This window comes from Lemur catta, chromosome 1, assembly GCF_020740605.2.
Source record: "Lemur catta isolate mLemCat1 chromosome 1, mLemCat1.pri, whole genome shotgun sequence".
Lineage (NCBI taxonomy): Eukaryota > Metazoa > Chordata > Mammalia > Primates > Lemuridae > Lemur > Lemur catta.
In genome coordinates, this window is record NC_059128.1 from 104,446,013 (window position 1) to 104,467,454 (window position 21,442).

The following is a 21,442-nucleotide window of genomic DNA, read 5'->3' on the forward strand; positions in this document are numbered from 1 at the left end:
CTTCAAGACGGACAGGGGTGTCCAGTGGAGGGTGAGGTCCCGAGGTCCTGTTCTGCAGGCTTTGACGAGACATCCCGCCAGCCCGGTCTCTGTCTGCGGGGCAAGATCTCTGAGGCGGGAGGCGCCCCGGCGAGGCGCCGCGAACGGTCCCGGAGCGGGGTAGGGACAGCGAAGCTCCGGCGGAGGCTCGGCAGTGCCCCCTGCGGGCCGCCGTGCGCGCTGCCTGCGGCCGGGGCGCCCTCAGCGGGACCGCGAGCGGGACTCCAGACCCAGCTCCCGGTGGGGCCGCGGAGCCCGCGCGGCTCCCTCGCCGTCCTCCGGAGCTTTCCGCTCTGCCTGCCTCGCCCCGAGCCCGCCGGGATGCGGGGCCTCCAGGGTTCGCGACTTCGCAAGACGCTAGGACCAGGCGCGGGCTGCAAACCACGCTGCCGGGCGGGGCCCCGTCCCTGTCGCGCGTGTGTTCGTCCACACGGCAGTGTGCAGCGACCCGCGTTAACACGTGTGACGTGCTCACGCGCTAACATGCACATGTGTGGCCACACATAATCACACGCGCGGGCGCGCACCCGCGGAGGCCCGCAGGCCGGACTCGCCCGCAGCCCGGGACCCGGAGGGGCGCGGCCGTGTGCGGGGCGAGGGCGCGGGGCGCCGATTCGGGCGCGAGGCCGGCGCGCCCCTCGTGTGCCCTGCCGGTCTCGCTGCCCATCTGTGCGGGCAGGGTTGGGGCGCTCTCCGCTCTCCGCCCCCTTCGCCGAGAGGAGACAGCCCCCGGCACTGCGGCCGCGCCTTCTCCTGCCCGCCCCTCCCGCCGCGCGCGCGCGCCGTCCCTCCCCGGCCCTCCTCCCTCCCCGCTCGTTCTGGCGCTCCCTCCCCGCGCCGCTGCAGAGCGCGGAGCCCGAGCGGGAGCCCGGGCGGGAGCCGGCGCGGGAGCCGGAGCGGGCGGCGGGCGACAGCGCAGGCGGCGGCGGCGGGTCCCAGTCCCGGCCCCGGAGCGAGCGGAGTCCTCACCCGCGCCGCTCCGGCCCCTCTACCGACGCGGGGCTCCGAGCAGCATGCGCGGCCGCTGCCCGCCGGCCCAAGCCCCGGCCCCGTCCCCATTGCGGAGCGCGCCCGGCCTCGACCCCGGCCCCAGCGGCAGAGGCGGCGGCGGCGGCTCCGGGCCTGCCCGGGGCGCGGAACCAGGCTCGTGGAGCCCGCGCCGCGCGTCCTGAGTGCGCCCGCCCCTCCGCCCGCCGGGGCCGTGGCCTCCCGCCTCCCCACTCCCGAGCCCCTGCCTCGGCCCCGGCTCCGGCTCCGGCTTGGCTCCCGCCCGCGTGGGACAGACAGGCGGACGGCCAGCCCCGCGAGGGCGAGCGGACTGCCGGGCGGAGGTGTCGGAGGAGGAGGAGACCGAGGAGGGGGCTGGGCAGGGGCTGGGGCCGCGCCGGGCCGGCGGGAGAGACATGCGATTGCTGACCAAGCCGAGCAGACCGAAGGCGCGCCCGGGATGCAGGTGAGCCCAGCGGCCGCAGCCGAGCCCCGAGCGGGCGCCCCTTGGCGAGCGCTTCTGGGGACCGCTGTTGTCCCTGGCTGCGCCCTCCTGGGGCTGCGGTGCACCCCACTCCACTCAGACCCCCTTTGGGGTTACAGGCCTGATTTCCTCTTAAGCTTCAGAAATGAAGATTCTTCCTTTCCCATTCCGCTGACCCCAACAAATTCTAGGTGGGCAAGCCAGGAGCCCGGAGCTGTGGAGGGGCCCCCACCGGCATCCCAGTCCTGCTTCAGTCTCCCCGTCCTGTCCCCCTCCCATTCTGAGCAGTGGTCACCCTCGATGGTAATCCCCCTGCTCAGCCCTGGGTGGCTGCCTCTCTCCATGGACCCCAGATACCCCCAGGCCAGGGATGGCAGCTCCCCGCCACACACAAGCAATGCCCCTTTCCAGCTCATGCCAGTGAAAAGGAGAGGGAACAGGGAGTGGGGAGAGTGGCAGGGAGGGAGCTGGGGACAAGGAGAGCCCAGGAACCCTTTAGGGGCCTCCCCTTTGTCTGCCTTCAGCTGGGCTTCTCACCTCCTCCTGCCCCACTTTTCATTCTGAGGCTGAGCTGGTGGGAGGTGGGAACCAGCTGAGAAGAGGGAGGTGAGGAGGGAGCCTCCTGCTACCCTCCACACCCTTTTTGCGGTGGGCTGTTGGTTTCCTGCTCCCCAAGGCGCCCAGATGTGTCCCTCCGGGTGGATCCCACTTTGAGGAGGAGGGGTGGGGCCAGGCCAGCGTGCTGTCCCTCCTGGTTCTTGCTGGGATCGCAGCAGCCCCATCCAGCCCTGGCTGTGCCTGGTACCTCCTCTTTGTTCTCAGAGGCCCTGGGGTCAGGGTGGGGGAGGAGGGGCATCTTGGAAGGGTGGGAACAGCTCTGCCCTGGTTGGGTGGGAGTGCAGGAGGCCCTGAGGTGGGGGGCAGTACCATCTGGGCAAGCCCTTTCGTGCCAGCCCAGCTTTCCCTCAGTCCTCCTCTGCTTGGCTTGGGCAGCCAGAGGGCGCGCAGCCCAGCCGGGCCCACGGCTCCGAGCTCAGCCCTGCTGGTCATTATGCCAGTGGCTCCAGCACTGGGGCCGCCCATGCCTGGGGAGCAGTGAGTCAGGCGCTCAGCCACGAAGAGCCCGGGGCTTCCCCAGACCCAGCGAGGAGGAGCGCTGGTGAGGAAAGAGCGGCCAGCTGCTCCCAGCCCCTTTGTCCTTGTTCAGGCCAGGAGGGGCTCAAAGTCCTCACGCCTCTCGGAAGGTGCTAACACCTGGTCCACTGGGACAGCGTGACTGTCCTTCCTGCTTTATACCAGCAGCCTGAGGCAGGAGGGAGGGTATGGGGTGGCGGAGGGGAGAAGCCAAGAACTCCTTGGAGCCGTGCTGAAAGAGGGCACAGACTCGGGCTCCCAGTAGCACCCGGCTGCCCCTCCTGGTGGGGGCTTAAAAAGGCTGGGACAGGCCCCCTGTGGCATCTCTTGCAGTCTCTGCCCCCAGCCCCATCCCCACCCCCTGCCAATTTAAGTGTGAGATGGGCACTGGGTAGGGCTTGGTTAAGGCTGCAGTGCTCGCAGGGCCTGGAGTTAGAGTGGGTCCCGAATGGAAGGGACCAGCTTTTAGGGAGATGGGTGTGTGCTCAAGGCTGAGGTCCTGGCTTATAGGCTGAGGGGCCCTGTGTGACTGGAAGGGAGGTGGAGAGACCACTCTGCTCCTTGCAATAGTCCTCTTTGATCCTAGGGGCCATCTTCCCCATCCCCTGCCTCTGAGCATTGTTTTCTGAAATCCAGAACTCCAGTGGGACCCCCACCCCCGCCAAAAAAAAAAACAAACACCTCTTATGGAGGTGGGCTGCTGTCCAGCATGAAGCCAGAAAGGATCCCTGGGACCAGTGATGGCTCACGTGGTGCTGCTCTGCAGGGGCCCAGGAAGCAAGTGTCCTGCAGGGGCTGGGGTGCATTGCTGTTGAGACAAGGCAGTGACTTGTGCAGGTCCCCTGGAGGTCTGAGGCAGTGTGTCAGGTGGAGGGTAGAGGAAGTGCGGCCAGGGAAGGGCCAGGGAGAGGAGGCAGTTGGTGGTGGTGGTTTCAGAGTCAGGGCCTTGGTTTGCTGGCTGGAGTCTCTTGGTCTGGCTGTCCTGTGTGTGCCACTCTGTGGAAGGATGGTGGCCTTCCAGCCCCAGGTTCCCCTGCCCCTGAGGGTTAGCCACTGGCGGCTCCCTGTTCTGTGCCCACCAGTTCCTCCACATGTCCCCCATCCTCACCTGGTTGGTCCTGAGTCCTTGCCCAAAAGGCTCTCTCCTTTTCTTCTCCTGGGCCCTCCTGCAAGAGGCCTCTCTGACTGCGCCAAGTCACTGGTCCTCCTCCTCCTGTGCACCCACAACATAAAATAACACTGGTTTGCACCTAACATTTACCAGCCCATTCATTCCTGCATTTGTCCTGCACGTCCTGGCTGAGCTGCTGCCCTGCTCTGGGCTGGGCCCTGCTGTGGCTCCCATGGGTCGCCTTTAACACCCTGGGCAGCTTTCTTTGGGCTCCTTTGCCTGTTCCCAGGGACGGGGCAGACACTGGGAGGCACCAGGGAGCAGATGTTGGCTAGGTGGCAAGGACTACCTTGGAGAGGACACAATGGCAGCCTGCATGGATGGACAGACCTAGGTGACATCAGAAATGCCCAGGCAGGGTACTGAGTAGCCCACACAGGCACGGAGAAGGGTGGAATTTCTCCCTGGGGGCCGAGGCAGTCAGGGGTCCTCTAGGAAGAGAGGGAGGCTGAGTCCTGAGGAAGTAGCAGACTTTGCAGAGACACAGAAAGCAGGGGATTCCAGGACCAGGGAAGATTCTTTGTAGAAAGAGTGAGGATGACAATGGTATCTACCTCTATGGAGGCCAAAACGATGAAATGTGCTGATAAATGCAAGGCATTTAGAACAGTGCCTGGTATACAGTAAGCTCTTAATAAAAGCCAGCTATTCATAGTTTGTACCAGTGATGTGCTCGCACTCTTATCCTCGTAGGCGGTAGGTACAGAGATTTGGTTTTTATACCTGAAAAAACAGAGCCAGAGCGGTGCAGCGACTTGCACTAAGTCCCCAGCTTACCAGGACGATGCTCAGTCTAGAATGCCTCCCTCCTGGTCTCTGGGCTGGGGCTCTTGCTCACTGATCCAGCCTGGCCTGCTAATTAATCAATGTGTTTAGTATTAATAGTAGTAGCAATAATATTCTAATGAGCACCATGACCCTATTCTCCAGCTTAAACTCTGGCACGTTAATGACAGAAGGTGCACTTCTCCACACCCTGTCCCTTGGCTTCCTTTCCTGAGGCAATGACTACTGTAAATTATGCATTTAACATTCTGTTGCCTCTTTAAAGTCATATATTTTAATATATAGAAGTTGTTGAGTTTTAGCTATTTTGGGGCTTTATGAGAAGAGCGTGAACTGTATACAACCCTCACCGTCATGTTCTGAAGCTTAACTCCTGTCGTTGTGAATAGTGGACATGGCTCATTTGTTTTCACTGGTGTATAATGTTCTGTTATTTGCACATAGCAGTGTATCTATTGTTCTCCGACCAGTGGGCACTTTGGTTATCTCCCTTTTTTGCTCTTAGAAACAGCGCTGCCATGAACCTTCTTGTCCCATCCCGTGAGGCAACACGCAGAGTGTCTCTGGGGCGCACAGTAGGAGCAGAAGTGCTAGGCCGCAGGCCATGTCATATGCAGCTTTACTAGGAAATGTGGCCCAGCGCTTTCCAAATTGCTTGGACCGGTTTTCGCTTCCCCCAGCAGGAGCTGAACGTCCCATTCCTCGGCAGCACTCAGTGTTGTCAGATGTCTTGATTCTTACTGATTGAATGAGTGTAAGATGATATTTCGTTATGGCCTTGATTTGCGTTTCTGGAAGTCAGGGTTTCCGGTGTATGGAGTGGGGCTGAGATGGGCAGCAGCCAGTGTGTATCGGGTGCACAGTAAGTCAAGTGGTCGTTCCCACTGCACCTCAGTTTCCCCAGTGGTGGGGCTGCTGTCTGTGCAAGCCCAGAGCTCAGGGGTGGGCGAGAGCAATCGGGGAGGACTCCCCAAGGAAGTGGGAATGAAAGAGGAGCAAGGGGGGCTGAAGTTTCTGCACATTTAGAACAAAAAGAGGACAGCAAATTCCAGGAACCCCAGTGGCTCTCTGTTCACCCCAGGATGGGAAGGCGTGATGCTAGCTAGCTTGGGAGGCAGAGGGAGCCTGTGTTTCATTATTTTAACACCCCCGCTTCCTGCATAGCCACTGAAAACTCCATCTCTACACCCTGGCATGTGGCATGGGGCCTGGCATTGGTGAGTGCTTACTAAGGGTTTGGTGACCCAGGGAATGAACACTGGATGGAACAAATGTGTGTTCGTGCCTTCTCCGTGCCCACTTCCTTAGGGAGTCCTCTGATTGCTCTTGCCCATGGAGAGGGTGAGGGGCGGCGGAGCAAGGTGGCTCCCGGGCCCCTGCCCACAAGGGCATCAAGCCCCCTGCTTGCCCAGAGGGGCTGAGGAGCCTGGTGCTGGCAGGCTCATTTGGAGTGGCTCCCTCTGCCAGCCTCGTGCACCAACGACTGATTCCACACTGCCTTCCCCGCCTGGGCCTGGGCCCCTGGAGGTGGTTAAAGACTAGCGCCAGGGCTGGCGGAATAATTATGCCTATTTCATGTGACACCCAAATTGATTGCCACCAGGGTGACATTACCAGGGCATTGTTCCTCGTCTCCAACCTCTTATTACATGTTATTAGGGTGTGTGGTGTGTGTGTGTTTTTCTATTTTTTCCCATTTCAGGGAATTAATCTCTCTGCCACCTCCTCTGCTTCCCTCTGCAGAGAACCTGCTCTTGGCTCTGGGAATGGGTAGGGGCCTGGCCAGCACGCTGCCTCTGCCTGACCCGGTGCAGGGCTGCAGATGCACTGGGGGGCCGGCCATGTCAAGTCCCTTTACTTGGATGCAAGACGGGGGCATCTCAGAGCTGAGAGGGGATACTGAGGTGTTGATCCCAGCTGAGGTGTCTTCCTGCAGTGACCTTTATCTATGGTCTCTGCTTGCATGCCTCTCATGACGGGCTGCTCACTGACTACCAGAGCAGATCTTCCACCTTGAGCCATCTGATCTTCTTCCAACTGATTCCTCACATTGAGCTGAACGGGCCTCCCCTGTGACTCCACGCATGGGTCTTGGCTCTGCTCCCTGGGCCTGCAGTGGGTCCCCTGCACCCTTAGCCTCGATACACTCCTTAGGGATTTACAGAGGTGCCAGTTCCTCTCCCCCACCACCTCGGTATGGGCTTCTCACGAACTGGCACTGGGTGACACCATCGGTTGTGCCTGATCAAGGAACAACACCTGTATGTGTCTGACTAGAAGGTCCGTCACCTCCCTGATACTGAGCTCAGTTTACCAGGTTGGAAAAATGGGATTTGGCAAGGGGTTGGCCAAGATTCAATTGAGCAGAGAGGGCTTTGACCAGCCAGTGCTGGGAGAAAGGCAAGTGTTTGTCCATGTTATAAATAACTTGCCAGACCCTGGTTTGTGATCTGTTGGGGGATTGTTTTTAAATCTTTTCCCCCTTTGAGGCAGAAATAACCCAGACCTTCACCGGTCCCTGACATAGCCCCACTGTGGGGGTGGTATGTGACCCTCGCGTGAGGTTGAGGAGAAAAGGTAGCTCCAGTGGAGAGGCTGGGGTTCTTCCTAGGCCTAGCCCTGAGTGGCCGTGGGACCCTGGACAAGTCCCTGATGGTGGCCGGGCACGGTGGCTCACGCCTGTAATCCCAGCACTCTGGGAGGCTGAGGTGGGAGGATCGCTCGAGGTCAGGAGTTCGAGACCAGCCTGAGCAAGAGCGACACCCAATCTCTACAAAAAAAATAGAAAACTCAGCCAGGTGTGTGGCATGTGCCTGTAGTCCTAGCTACTCAGGAGGCTGAGACAGGGGGATCACTTGAGCCCAGGAGTTGGAGGTTGCTGTGAGCTAGGCTGACGCCATGGCACTCGAGCCCTGGCAACAGAGCGAGACCCTGTCTCAAAAAAAAAAAAAAAAAAAAAAAGTCCCTGATTCTCTTGGGCCTCAGTTTCCACATCTGTGTGATGGTCTCTAAGGTTATCACGCCTTTGAAGTCAGGCAAGCTCAGGACCTTGGGCAGATGAACTGACAGCTCAGAGCCTCAGATTCCTCATGAGTAAAGTGGGGTTAATGTGGGGCGGTCGGCAGCGTCATCAGCAAAGCCCATCGTGTGTGTGGTGAATGTCTCTTCCCTTTCCTCTCCCTGAACTCTGCCCCCAGCCCTGAAAGGGCAGCGTGAAGTCTGCCATCCCCTTTTCCAAATGAGGAGTTTGTGGTCCTGAGAGGTAAAGCCACCTGTCCAGGATCGTGCAGCTCAGCAGGTCCTTGAACCTGAACCAGAGAGAGGTAGTACACAAGGGTGGTCATGACAACCTGGGGTCCTAACTGCCTCAGGCCTGGTCCAGCTCTGCCACTTACCACTGTGTGACTTTGGGCGAGTTGCATCACCTCTCTGTGCCTCAGTCCTCTAATCAGTACAGCAGGGATAATAATACCGACCTCCGAGGGTTATTGTGAAGATCAAACGAGTGCATGCCTGGTGTGTAGTCAGTGCTATGTTCGTGTCAGCTGCTTTTTTTAACAAAGCGCCATAGGGCAGTGACGGAGAGCGTGGACTCTGGAGCCGCACTGTGGGTTTCAACTCATGCTACCTTTGTGACCTTGAGCAAGTTGCAGGACCTCTTTGTGCTTCCGCTTCTTCCATCTGCAAAGTGGGGATAATGACAGTATCCTCAATGGGTTGTCGTGGGATTAAATGAATTTTTGTATATAAAGTGCTTGCAATAACGCCTGGCACACCAAAGCCCCTCCTAGAGGGTTTTTTCAATCATCCTTATCATTGTCATTATGTTTATTAGGTCTCTGGCTAATCCCAAATCCCATGCTAGTCCCGCCACTCCCTGCAGCTCCCCACTGGCCACCCTGGGCTGTGACCGCCCCCTACTCACATCCCAAGCCCAAGGCCTACAGCTCTCCCAGTGGGCGCTGGCTGGTTTCCAGGCCTGAGCTATTCCCAGGGTAGAGGAGCCCTGAGGACTGGGGCAGGTGGGAGGGGTCCCCTGGGGGCCCCAGGAAGCCAGAAGAGGATGAGTGAGGATGAGGTAGGAATGTCCCAAGGGGCCACTGGCCTGGGCAGGGGATGAGGCCAGAGGCCTTGAGTAGTGTCTTCCCGTCCCTGAGAACCTGGGTGGGCATCTCAAGACATGAGACAGGAGATACGGAGGTGCAGGACCTGGGTTTTCCTTGGACCCCCCCAGGTTACTCCATATAGGCTCTTGCCTACCCCTCCCCAGCTCTGGGACAGCGCCCATCCAAGTGGGGGTGCCATCTGCTCCGGTGGGCCCAGCATAGGCAACCCAGGACCCCACCCACACCCCAAGGTCACACAGCAGGGCAGGGACACCATGCTGGAGCCCAGGCCTCAGCCTTTTCCTCACCCAGAATGAGCAGCCCCAGGCCCTGCTTGACTGCTGCTCCCCTGCGAGCCTGCCACTCCTAGAGGGCAGAGCCTATATATAGAAGCCTTTAAACACTAAGATGCTCTGACAATTAAAATTCATAATTTATCCCACAAATGGCCTGGGGCTGCGGGCTGGCCGGAAGGCCGGCAGCTCCTGAGATGGCTGCGCTCTGCCAGGGTGGGTGGTGGGGTGGGCAGGGGCATTCCTCCCTCAAGTGCAAGGGGGCCGGGTGCTTGCCCAGGGCAGCTGGGGGGGTGCCTGGCAGCCACCTGATGAGGGAGGGTGGCCGAGGCCAGGGGAGCAGGTTTGGGCGAGGATTGAGCTATGAGAGTGGCTGTCGGGAGGAGGGGCAGCTGCACACACACCCACTCTGGCCACACACACACACAGACCCCGGGGGCAAGCAACTCTTTGCCAGAACCAAGAGCTAAAGGAAAATAAAAGAATTATACACGACAAAGGACATGACCTCAATTTTCTTGCAGGTTGATTTTTCTCTCCCTGTGGGGGGCGGCTGGAGGAGGAGGAGGAGAGAGGGGAGGGCAGGCAAAGGCGGGTGGACCAGCCTGGAGGAGACAGAGGGACACTGGCTGCCGCCGGCAGCGCCTGGAAGTCGGTCTGGATCTCTCCTGCAGGAGCTCTGCCTCGGCGCTGGGCTCCTCTCAGGGCCCCCGTCCAGCCTCCTCCTCCCCATGTGCCCGAGGCAGCCCTGCTCCCAGGCTCTGCTGGATCAGACTGGCCAGGACTGGATTATTTCCCATTAGCAGCTCCCACCTTACGCCATTACCAGCCATTCACACCTCCGCAGGGATCAGCCCTGGAAAGCCACACAGGAGAGTCTTTAAAAGGAGTCCCGGACTGGGTCAGGGTTTGGGGTAGGAGAGAAGCTGTTAGGAGTCCCAGGATGCTCCCACATTGGCCAGGCTACACGTCACCTCCACTGGGTGCCGTTCCCTCTGTTGAAAACGCCTCTCCTGCGTCTCCCTTGGCCTGTGAGAGTACTTGTATTCCAGCGCCAGCTCCCACGGCACGCCCTCCTCCTCCACGAAGCCTGCCTCCATTGAGAGCCCAGACTAGGAGCTGCAGAGCAGCGTGCGGGTCCTCCCGGTGTTCCCATGAGCTGTCCCAGCAGCTGTTGGACCGGCTCTCAGGGGCCCCTTTGCCAGATCTGGCCCTCTCTATCAGGGGCCACGTGACAGGAGGCTGCAGAAGCACCAACAGAAGGAGGGAGAGGAGCACACCACCAGTGCTGGTTAGAGGGGGGCCTGAGCCCAAAGGGGACCCACAAAAGCTGCTCCCTCCTTCGTGGGGCTTGAGAAGAGCTGCCTGGAGAAGGGGCTCTGAGCCGGGTCTGAAGGCTGCCGGCACGGAGTGGTGGATGCGTGGCCATTGCTGTGGGAGAAGGGACCCGGGCTGGGGTGACCACTGGAGTCCTTTCTATACGGCCCCATCTACTTGGCCCAGCTGGCCCTGGGCAGCGGCACTTGCCTCTGACCGCTTTATCATGTCAAAAGCTGGATCCAGCAGCATTCTAGAGCCAAAGCAAAGAAGGGACCTCAGACAGGCAGGGACTTGGGGACAGGGCAAGTCACAAGGACCCCAGACCTTGCCTTGCTTCTGTGCTTTGGTGACCCAGGGTGAGCCCCTTCGCCTCTCGAGTCTCAGCCTCCCCAGCAGGCCCAAGGCTCAAACCTGTGATGCGTGGAGGGAGCCCGGGTCCGCAGGGTGAGCTGTGGTCCTCTCTTTTCTCCAACTTCTGGCCCCTCCACCTGCCCCCAGGCCCGTCTTCCTCCTGCTCCCCCTTGGCCTTCTCTTCTCTGCCACCCTCTCACCGCCTTTCTCTGCTATCTCGCCCACCATGTGTCTCCTGTGTCTCTCCGTTTCTGTCGCCTTCTCCCTCTCCTGCTCTGCTAGTCACTTCCTGGCGGCTTTCTGAAGCCCTCAGGCCCTTCCCAGGCCCGCCGTCCCTCCTCACTCCGTCCTGCCTCACTCCGTCCTGCGGCCACAGGCCTGGCAGGCATCGGGGCGGGATGAGACCCCCGCACACCCACCCACTCCTCACACCAAACCGCCCCGGCCACGCAGCCAGGCCGAGGACCAGAGGCCCCGGCCACAGCCTTGGCGGAGCGGGTGCCTCCACGCCAGATCTCATGCCTGTGGGGGGGGGATCCCTGCGGTCCCTGAGGAGCGCTGAGTGGGAGCACCATGAAATATTGATACCGTAAACCTAAAATAACTAAACCTGCCATCCTGCGCTGCAGCCAGCCCCAAATTAGGTGAGATTCAAGCATAGGCGGCAGCAGTAGGCACAGGAAAAGGGTGATGGAAAAACACGCCACGCGGGGTGTTTAGCATACCACTTTCTGACAGCTGGGGAGAGGCATTTATCAGGTTTTGGAGGCAGGACGCTGGGATGTAGCTGAGGAGTAGCGCCCTCCCTCAGCCCTGGGGCCTCACCCTGGCACTGCCCTGACACGCCAGCCCCTCCCCTGGACGAGCCTTCGGCTCCAGAAGTCCCCCTCCACACCAGGCAGCCCCTGGGGCAGGCAGCCGGCCAGGAGGAACAGAGCTCTGCCGCCTGCTAGCTTTGTGGCCTAGGCCCAAGGCAAGTGAATTCCTTTTTCAGAACCTCAGTTTTTCCCTTCTGTAAAATGGGTGAGAAATACCTCTTTTGAATGCTGGTGTGTGGGATTCCCAGACAATGTGCATAAAGCCCAAAGCCTGGCCCGAAACAGGGGCTCTCCAAATGTTAGTCCCTCCCCTTTACTAAGTGTGTCTGGCTTGTGTGGGCCTGGCTGGGTGCTAGGGAGGTAGGCGCACCCTGTCCCCTGCGGATGCTGTCTCATGGTACACAATGACCTCTGACCTCCCTCAGTGGTTCTCGAACCTGCCTGTGGGCGATTCCCCTTCCTTCTCCACCAGTCTCCCTCCCCAGCCCTGAGCCCTGTGGGGACACTCTGAATGTGATGCCCCAATCAGGGCAGCCACGCCACCTAGGGCCACCCTCAAATAGATCCTTCCAGCCCTGGCAAAACTACAATTTGGGGCCTGAACCGCCCCCCCTACACACACAAACTCCCCTTTACTCCCAACCAGGCTTGAGGGTGCTGGCTTCCCAGCTGGGGAAAGTCTAGTTCCTGTGGGACTGTGGAATCTGGCCAGAGAGGACAGGCATTGCCTGAGGTCGCATAGCGGCTGGCCGCAGAGAACTGCATGTGTCAGGGAGCACTGCCTGAGCCAGGGGGTATCTGCCCCGGGAACGTGAGTGAGGGTGTGCGTGGTGGCTGGTGGCCTGACCAATTCCACTGCAGGGGCAGCTCAGAGCCCAGGTCTCACCCGCTGCAGCATGGTCCGAGGGCTTGGCTTCCGCCGCTGCAGGACGGGAGCACTCTGGCTGCCGCAGGGTCTGTGCGCGCCGCCCCGGCACAGCACTCCTCTGCCTGCCCACCTGCCTGCCCTTGGTGTTTATTTCTTTTGTATTTATTGGTCCAATTTTTTAAACTCACCCTTATGGAAAGCCCTTTAGGGGGCAAGGATCCAAAATAAAATACTGATTAAAATGCATAAAACACCTCTTCTTGGCAACCGCAGGAGTAGCCAGCAGGATTAACGGTGCTAGAAGGGCAGGAGCAGCACATTGCCCACTCAGCAGTTTGAGTGACCCCTCAGATGTGACCCTGCCAGCATCCCTAGGTGACAGGGACCCCAGGGGGGTGTGAGGCCAGGATATTAGGCCCGGTGTGCTGTGCTCTTGCTGTGTCTGCTTGGGCAAGCATTGTACCCTCTCTGGGCCTCAGTTTCCCCACTTTTCTGGACAGCCACATGTAAAAGGCAGGGGAGGAGGCAATTCATAAGATGTGTCCTCTGACAGCTAGTGTGGTCCCATGGAGCATGGCTCATGGCTCTGCCAGACTTGGAGGTGGCAGCTATAGAGGGCATGGCTGGCCAGCTTTTCCACCAACACCCTTCAGCTTCCTGGGTCTCTCATTGCGCACTGGGCCTGCTCCAGGGTCAGCCCCATCAAAAACTGCAGAAACTCACCCCTGCAAAAACTCACTTGTGCACACCCACTTCCTTTCAAAGAACATTCACTGGGGTCTGTTCTGTGCCACACCTTGCTCTGAGGCTGCAGACACACTGTCTGCCTTGGGCACCTCACTCTCCAGCAGGTAAGACAAACGTACCCATGACTGACCCACGATGACAGGAGGGGTGCCAAGTGCTGAGGTTTGGGGGCATGTTTCCCTCTTTGCTCATGTCACTGGGAAGCTCTCCCTTTTAGTCATTATGCAGGACTTTGTGTCATTCTTTCCTGACTGGCTTTCCTTCTTTAGCTTTTATCTTTTTATCATCTTAAAGCATAATTTTTCTGTCAGTTGGCTCAAAGCACTTTTGGAATGAGGTGTGCTATACACCAATTACATAACATCACTGCTAATAAGAATAAAGTGGCTTCGGCGTTATGGGCAAGAGATGATATCTGGTGGAGTAAGTCAAGGATGGCTTCGTGGAGGAGGCAGCCTTTGGGGTAGAAGGCCACAAAGCTCCAGAAGGAGATGGCTTAGAGGCAGGAACGTGTAGGGCAAGGGGGGACACCTGGGTGGCTTCACTGAGGGGAGTGGTGGGAGAGGAGGTAGATGGGTAGGTTGAGGCCAGGTGGTGGCGGCCAGATTCACATCTGGATAAGGGGCTTCCTCCCATCTCAGGGTGGCCCAAGTCCCCATTATTCCCCCTCATCCCTTAGCCTCCTCCGGCAGCTCCCGTCCTGCCCCCTGGCCCAGCCCTGAGCGGTGCTAACGGTCCTGTTTTCCTCTTGGGGTCCCAGCCTCACGCTCGCACCAGGCCCCGCTGCCGGCCCAATTACTTATTGATTGCCCGTCAGGATTGTTTGCTTTTCTGGCAGGGCACTGGAGCGTGTGTGACTGTGGCAAATAGCTTGGCCGGGTGGGGTGGGGTGGGGAGAGGTGGGGCCACAGAGGAGTCTGGATGGAGAGGACGCAAGGGGCTGAGGGGAGGGTCAGCGGGGACAAAGCCCTGGGGATAACAAAAAACCTTGCAGATTCCATAACATGTCAGTGACACCCTGAGTCCTCTCTGGTTAATCAGTCACTTAGTCAATCAACAACCAGGAAGTGCCTGTCAGGCCTGAGAGACTGGTAGAGCGTTCGAAAGTGTGTGGCGCCGTTGGAGTCTGACAGACCAGAGCTCCTGTCCCAATTCTGCCCCCTCTACCGCCTGGGTATGCTGGGGCAGCCACACCTCTCCGAGCTTCAGCTGCCATAATGGTTGACGTATGGATGACTGTGGGCTTGAAAACAGAGGCTGTGTGAGGGTGTGGGGAGGCTGGGAGGGCTGGGAAAAGGGCCTGAGCCCGGGCAGAGAGGTGGGACATTCTCCCCTTCCTGCAGTGAGCCCGGTCATCGGGGTGCTGGAGGCTGGGGTGGAGGAGCAGGGGTACGTCTTTGCCTCTCCACAGCAAGATGGCTGCAGCTTGTTCCCCCAGAGACCACGTGGTCCACCCCCTGGAGTGTGAAGGCAGCAGCCCCTAGGGTCCAGACCAGCCCTCCCAGCCCCCACGGGGTGGACAGGGAGAGGGGAGGGGGGAGGAGATAGGGAGGCCGTCTGGGGACAAGTGGCCTCTGCGCACGGGATGGGAGTGAGTAAGGGGAGGCCAGCTCCCGCACGCCCCGTGCCCATTCCACCTGCAGCCCACACGCCACCTGGGCCCTCCTCCCAGCACCGTCTTGCCTGTCACCACCCCCAAGTCCTACGTGGCTTCAGGGCCCTGCTTGAACAAGCCTCACGCCCTCGATGCTGCCGTGTGGATGGGCACCTCCAGGGTGGCCTGGGTTGTCCTGGCTGTGGGAGGCTGACTGGCAGCCGCACAGAGCCCTGGGCCCGGGGGACTGGGACCCTGAAAGGCAGACAGATAAAGGCTCGAGGGCCTTTCGAGGGGGAGCATGCCTCCTACTGGGGACCACAACAAGCTTCTCAGAGCAGTGGGCTTAAATTAGGCTTGGAGGGGGGATTTCAACAGCCAGGGGAAGGGGCATTCCGGGAGGAAAGCACCGCAGGAGCCAAGGCCGGGGGCAGCGAGATGTCCCTGGCCCAGAGCTCAGGAGGGCCTGGGCCCCAGAGGAAGGGAGGAGTCAGGCTCCAGAGGGAGGCCAGGTAGGGATTTGCAGGTGCGGGGGGGGTGGGGTGGGGAAGGTGGCTTCAGGGCTGGGCTTTCTGGAGGAGGGTGCCCCCAGCCATCTGGGAACCCCGGCAGGGAGCAGACTGATGACCACTGACAATACCACTGGGTTTGCTGACTGCCCAGGACTCTTGGGCTGCAGGCCCAGCCGCCGTGGCGGTGGGCAGGGGCACATTGTCAGCACCTGGGGGAGCTCAGGACGGAAGGCAAGTGGGTGGGGTCCCAGCAGCCTGGAAACCCTTGCCCTGCAGGCGGGGCGCCAGCTCCTCTCCGCAGCTGCCAGAGTTCCCTGGGGCCTCGGCTCTTGAGCCCCTTTGATCCCCTCTGTGAGCCGAGGGCGGCCAGGCCCCCCTGGCTTTATCCCTGACAGCAGCAGGGGAGCTGAGGCTCAGGTAGGGCGCATGCCTGGAGTGACACCACCTGCAGAATGTAAAGGAGGTGGTACCAATGCCCCAGGCTCCTCTGGGGTGACCTGCCCTTCCCTGAACGCCCCCATCCCAGGGCTGCCGGGAGGGTCCTCTGGGAAGACTGGACCGGGTGAGAGGCAGGGAGTGCGCAGCAGGGGCGGCCGGGGCCCTCTGGCCTGGGCATGTGGACCCCTCCTCTCTGTCTGTGTCAGGGTCATCTCGGCAGGCGGGAGGGCTCAGGGGGCGCACAGGGCTTGGGGTGGGGTCCAACCAAACGCTGCCCTCTAACTGCCCCCGCTGCCCTGTGCTTGCTCCTGCTGCAGGTGAGCGAGAGGATGCTGGCGGCGGGTGCGAGGAGCGTGCCCAGCCCCCTCCTGGCCTGCTGGCAGCCCATCCTCCTGCTGGTGCTGGGCTCGGTGCTGTCAGGCTCTGCCACAGGCTGCCCGCCCCGCTGCGAGTGCTCCGCCCAGGACCGCGCTGTGCTCTGTCACCGCAAGCGCTTTGTGGCGGTGCCCGAGGGCATCCCTACCGAGACTCGCCTGCTGGACCTGGGTAAGAACCGCATCAAAACGCTCAACCAGGACGAGTTTGCCAGCTTCCCGCACCTGGAGGAGCTGGAGCTCAACGAGAACATCGTGAGCGCCGTGGAGCCCGGCGCCTTCAACAACCTCTTCAACCTCCGGACGCTGGGTCTCCGCAGCAACCGCCTGAAGCTCATCCCGCTGGGCGTCTTCACTGGCCTCAGTAACCTGACCAAGCTGGACATCAGCGAGAACAAGATTGTCATCCTGCTGGACTACATGTTCCAGGACCTGTACAACCTCAAGTCGCTGGAGGTTGGTGACAACGACCTCGTGTACATCTCCCACCGCGCCTTCAGCGGCCTCAACAGCCTGGAGCAGCTGACCCTGGAGAAATGCAACCTGACCTCCATCCCCACCGAGGCGCTGTCCCACCTGCACGGTCTCATCGTCCTAAGGCTCCGGCACCTCAACATCAACGCCATCCGGGACTACTCCTTCAAGAGGTTGTACCGGCTCAAGGTCTTAGAGATCTCCCACTGGCCCTACTTGGACACCATGACACCCAACTGCCTCTACGGCCTCAACCTGACGTCCCTGTCCATCACACACTGCAATCTGACCGCCGTGCCCTACCTGGCCGTGCGCCATCTGGTCTATCTCCGCTTCCTCAACCTCTCCTACAACCCCATCAGCACCATCGAGGGCTCCATGTTGCATGAGCTGCTGCGGCTGCAGGAGATCCAGCTGGTGGGCGGGCAGCTGGCCGTGGTGGAGCCCTATGCCTTCCGCGGCCTCAACTACCTGCGTGTGCTCAACGTCTCCAGCAACCAGCTGACCACGCTGGAGGAGTCAGCCTTCCACTCGGTGGGCAACCTGGAGACGCTCATCCTGGACTCCAACCCGCTGGCCTGCGACTGCCGGCTCCTGTGGGTGTTCCGGCGCCGCTGGCGGCTCAACTTCAACCGGCAGCAGCCCACGTGCGCCACGCCTGAGTTCGTCCAGGGCAAGGAGTTCAAGGACTTCCCCGATGTGCTACTGCCCAACTACTTCACCTGCCGCCGCGCCCGCATCCGGGACCGCAAGGCCCAGCAGGTGTTTGTGGATGAGGGCCACACGGTGCAGTTTGTGTGCCGTGCAGACGGCGACCCGCCGCCCGCCATCCTCTGGCTCTCGCCCCGCAAGCACCTGGTCTCAGCCAAGAGCAACGGGCGGCTCACAGTCTTCCCCGATGGCACGCTGGAGGTGCGCTACGCCCAGGTACAGGACAACGGCACGTACCTGTGCATCGCGGCCAACGCGGGCGGCAACGACTCCATGCCCGCCCACCTGCATGTGCGCAGCTACTCTCCCGACTGGCCCCATCAGCCCAACAAGACCTTCGCCTTCATCTCCAACCAGCCGGGCGAGGGAGAGGCCAACAGCACCCGCGCCACCGTGCCTTTCCCCTTTGACATCAAGACCCTCATCATCGCCACCACCATGGGCTTCATCTCTTTCCTGGGCGTCGTCCTCTTCTGCCTGGTGCTGCTGTTTCTCTGGAGCCGGGGCAAGGGCAACACGAAGCACAACATCGAGATCGAGTACGTGCCCCGGAAGTCAGATGCAGGCATCAGCTCCGCCGACGCGCCCCGCAAGTTCAACATGAAGATGATATGAGGACGGGGCGGGGGGCAGGGACCCCCAGGCGGCCGGGCAGGGGAAGGGGCCTGGCCGCCACCCGCTCACTCCCCAGTCCTTCCCCTCCTCCATTCCCCTCCACACGTTCTCTTGCTCCCTCCGCCCATCCCCTGCTGCCCCACGGCCCTCACCACCTGCCCTCTTTCTACCAGGACCTCAGAAGCCCAGGCCTGGGGACCCCACCTGCACAGGGTCGCTCATTGACAGACTGGAGTTGAAAGCCGACAGACCGACACGCGGCAGAGTCAATAATTCAATAAAAAAGTTACGAACTTCCTCTGTAACTTGGGTTTCAATAATTATGGATTTTTATGAAAACTTGAAATAATAAAAAGAGAAAAAAAACTATTTCCTATAGCTAGTCGGAATGCAAACTTTGACGTCCTGATTGCTCCAGGGCCTCTTCCAACTCAGTTTCTTGTTTTTCTCTTCCTCCTCCTCCTCTTCCTCCTTTCTCTTCTCTTCCCCTGTGGGGAGGGATCACTCAGGAAAACAGGAAAGGAGGCTCCAGCCCTGCTTGCCTGTCCCGGCCAGGGTGTCGTCGGGGCAGGCGGGGTGGCGGCCCGGCCCAGACCTGGGCTGGCTGTTGCAGGGAGCAGGTGGAGGGGCAGGTCGGCCAGGCTGCCAGGCAGCACGACTGCCAGGGGGTGGGAGCCGGGCTTGGGTGTGGCTGAGACTCTGGACAGGGGCTGGGGTCCTCCTGGGGGACAGCACAGCTAGTGGAGAGAGCCGGGGGCCAGAGGTAGGACAGAGACCTAGCCTCTGGTCCTGGCTCTGCTGCTCACTTGTTGTGTGGCCTTGAGCAGGTCACTGGCCTCTCTGGGCCTCAGTCTCCACATCTGTACAAATGGGAACATTACCCCCACCCTGCCTACCTCACAGGGCTGTTGTGAGGAATTGATGAGATGATGTATGTGAAACACTTTGTAACCTGTAAAGCGCTGTGCACACGTGTGGGTGACTGTTCTCATTATGGTCATTGTTATCTTTGTGGGGGATGGGGCTGGTGAAGGGACCTCCATGGGGGCAGGGCTGGGGGACCAGGGATCGGGCTGCAGCCAGAGGCATTGGCTGGAGAGGTGGGCCCTAGATGCACAGAGGAGTCCCGCGGCCTGTGAGCCTCAGAGATCCTCCCACCTCTGGTCCGGGAGCTGCCCTAGGGGCTGGAGGCCCCCTCAAGTGTTGGCCTGGACCTATGCAAGCCTTCTTTCCATAAGCATTTATTGAGCACCTACAGTATGCCACTTCCCACATAAAGTGCCCAGTCTGTGGGGGCTGGGGGAGGCAGTCTGGGGCTGCCCAGACCCAGGTCACCACCCGGCTTTGCCCCATCTTCCACCAGGCCATACTCTGAGCCTATCCTGGACTTGCAGGGGTTCCGGGTTTGGGGCTGGGATCCATCTGCACATGAGCTTAGCAGGAGGGCCAGGCAACATCTGCCCGGCCTCCCCAGCCCTGCCCACTCAGACCAAACCTAGATGCTCCAAACCCAGCCCCAGAGAGGGAAGCCCCATATAACAGAGTGGGAAGAGCCAGGCAGTCACCCTGTCACCTTGTACCTTCCCCAGAGTCCATGGGTCTCGGCTCAGAAAGCTGGGCCATGTGCTCACCACCTGCGTCTCTGTCTGGAGGGAGGGCCCCAGCATCAGGGAGGCCTGGTCTCCCCCCGAGTTCCCCTTTCTCCTTGGAGACTCCTTGGATTCTGCCCCACAGGGGGCCCAGAGTGGCCCTGCTGCCCATTCCTCCTCAAGCTGGAGGAGAACCCCAGCGATGCAGGAACCGACAGGAACAGACTCGGCTGAACACAGCGGGGGGAGCAATAGAGAAGTCAGCCCTCCATAGAAAGAAACTTCCAGAATGCAGCTCTTCCAGTCAGGGCTCTTCCCAGGGCTCACGGCTCCCACCTAAGCTGGCAGGAACTAAGTAGCTATGCCTAGCACCTTCTAAACCAAGCCTCTAGTGGGAGGGCATGGTGGGCAGAGTCCCGTGTGGAGTTGGCACTCATTCATTCATTCATTCAATCCGAAGACATCCCTGAGAGTCTGCTCGGCTGCTGGTTCCAGCTGACGCCATTTGCAGCCATGGCTGGGCCAGCCTTTCCTGGCCCCCACCCCCAGCCACCAACCAGGACTGCCCCTGGCTCTGGGGAGGGCTTCAGCCCTCTGAACTGTGGTGATATCCCCAGGAAAGAAATGGGATCCTCTCCTTGTAGGGTCCTGGAATATTGGGTGCAAAAGGTTGAGGATCCCTGGGAGGCAGCCCGGACTAGTGCTTGCGAGGCTGTGAGGTTGGAGGTGAGGTCTGAGTTTGAGTTCCAGTTCCGGTACTTACCAGCTGTGTGGGACTGTGACTTAACTCCTCTAGCCTCAGTCTTCCCACCTGTAAAATAAAGATGGTCTTACTAGCTTGGGCCATTGGGAGGATTAAATGAGGGAACATAGGCGTGTTTGTTGAGTGGGGCAGTCCCTGGCACTCAGTGGTCCCTCTACAAATGGCAGTGGTGATGATAACCCAGCTCTAATACAGATGCAGAGGATGAGGATCAGAGAGAGTGGTAGCTTATCAGAAGTCACACAGCTTCAAAGTGACAGACCCAGGGCCTGATTCCAGACTCCCAGAGCCACAGACTTCTAAACCTGGCTCAGGGCTTCTCAGAGCCATGCCAGGCAGGAGACCACTTTGGGAGCACACGGGGCAAGGACAGGAGTCCTGGGGTGTGTGAGTGGCCTGTATGCAATGAGGGGCCAGTGCTGTCATGTGAGACGTTGAGAACCTGGCAGGCCTGCCCACCTTCCAACAGCGACCAGAGCACGGGCCTCCATGTCCCAGCCCTGGAAGCCCAGTTGGCACGGTCCTCCACAAGAGACAGCGTGTAGGATTGTGACTTAATCCCTCTGGGATGCCTCGAGGTTCTGGTAAGAGCGTGGGAGTCAGGGGCCAATTTATTCCTGGCTACTGGGAGGAAACTGACCCCCCTGAGGAAACTCAAGGACACCATAAAATCATTAGGTTGTTTTCAGATGGGGGAGGAGGGTCAGGTTGGGGGATGTGAGTGCCCAGCCTCAGCAGACTGGGTTGGCCCAAGCAGAGGAGCCTGGGCCTAGGCAGAGCCCAGGCTGGGAGCCAGGAGGCCTGGGTTTTGGTCCTGGTACAGCCCCTTCCCAGCTGTGTGGCCTTCCTCTGTGGACGAGGGAATGATGGCCACCACTGCTAAGAGCCCGGCCAGACTTAAGGGGACCATCCAGGGAAGCCAGGCTGGAGAAGCTACTTTCTCCCTGGCCTGCCAGCCTCCTTGCCCCCTTGCCCTGGCACACGCACATCGGAGCCTGAACCCAGGTGCGGTTTGGGGACCAGAACCTCGCTGGGCCACCCACATTCCCCTGCAGGCCTTGTGGCCCCACCCTAGCTTGGATCCCATGGGGTTGTAGGGTCAGGGTGTGTTGCCACCTCAGACCCCATAGGGAGCTGACTGCTCTGCTCACCTTTCTTCTGGGGGCCACGGGGGTGCGGTTGGAGGAAGCTATTCGGGAAAAAGCAAGATACTGAATCCTGAGAGTCCAGCGCACTTTCCAGGAGACTGAGACCGGAGCAGCCTCCCG

The 21,442-nt window shown here is 60.2% G+C and overlaps 1 protein-coding gene across 1 annotated transcript; it reads left to right on the forward strand.

Annotated features, from left to right (window-relative positions):
* Positions 1-862: 862 nt before the first annotated feature.
* LINGO1 (leucine rich repeat and Ig domain containing 1) lies at positions 863-18,797 on the forward strand. Its single transcript, XM_045532670.1, has 2 exons — positions 863-1,492; positions 15,966-18,797. The coding sequence occupies exons 1-2, from the start codon at positions 1,487-1,489 to the stop codon at positions 17,820-17,822; spliced, it is 1,863 nt and encodes a 620-aa protein (XP_045388626.1). The 5' UTR covers positions 863-1,486; the 3' UTR covers positions 17,823-18,797.
* Positions 18,798-21,442: the final 2,645 nt, after the last annotated feature.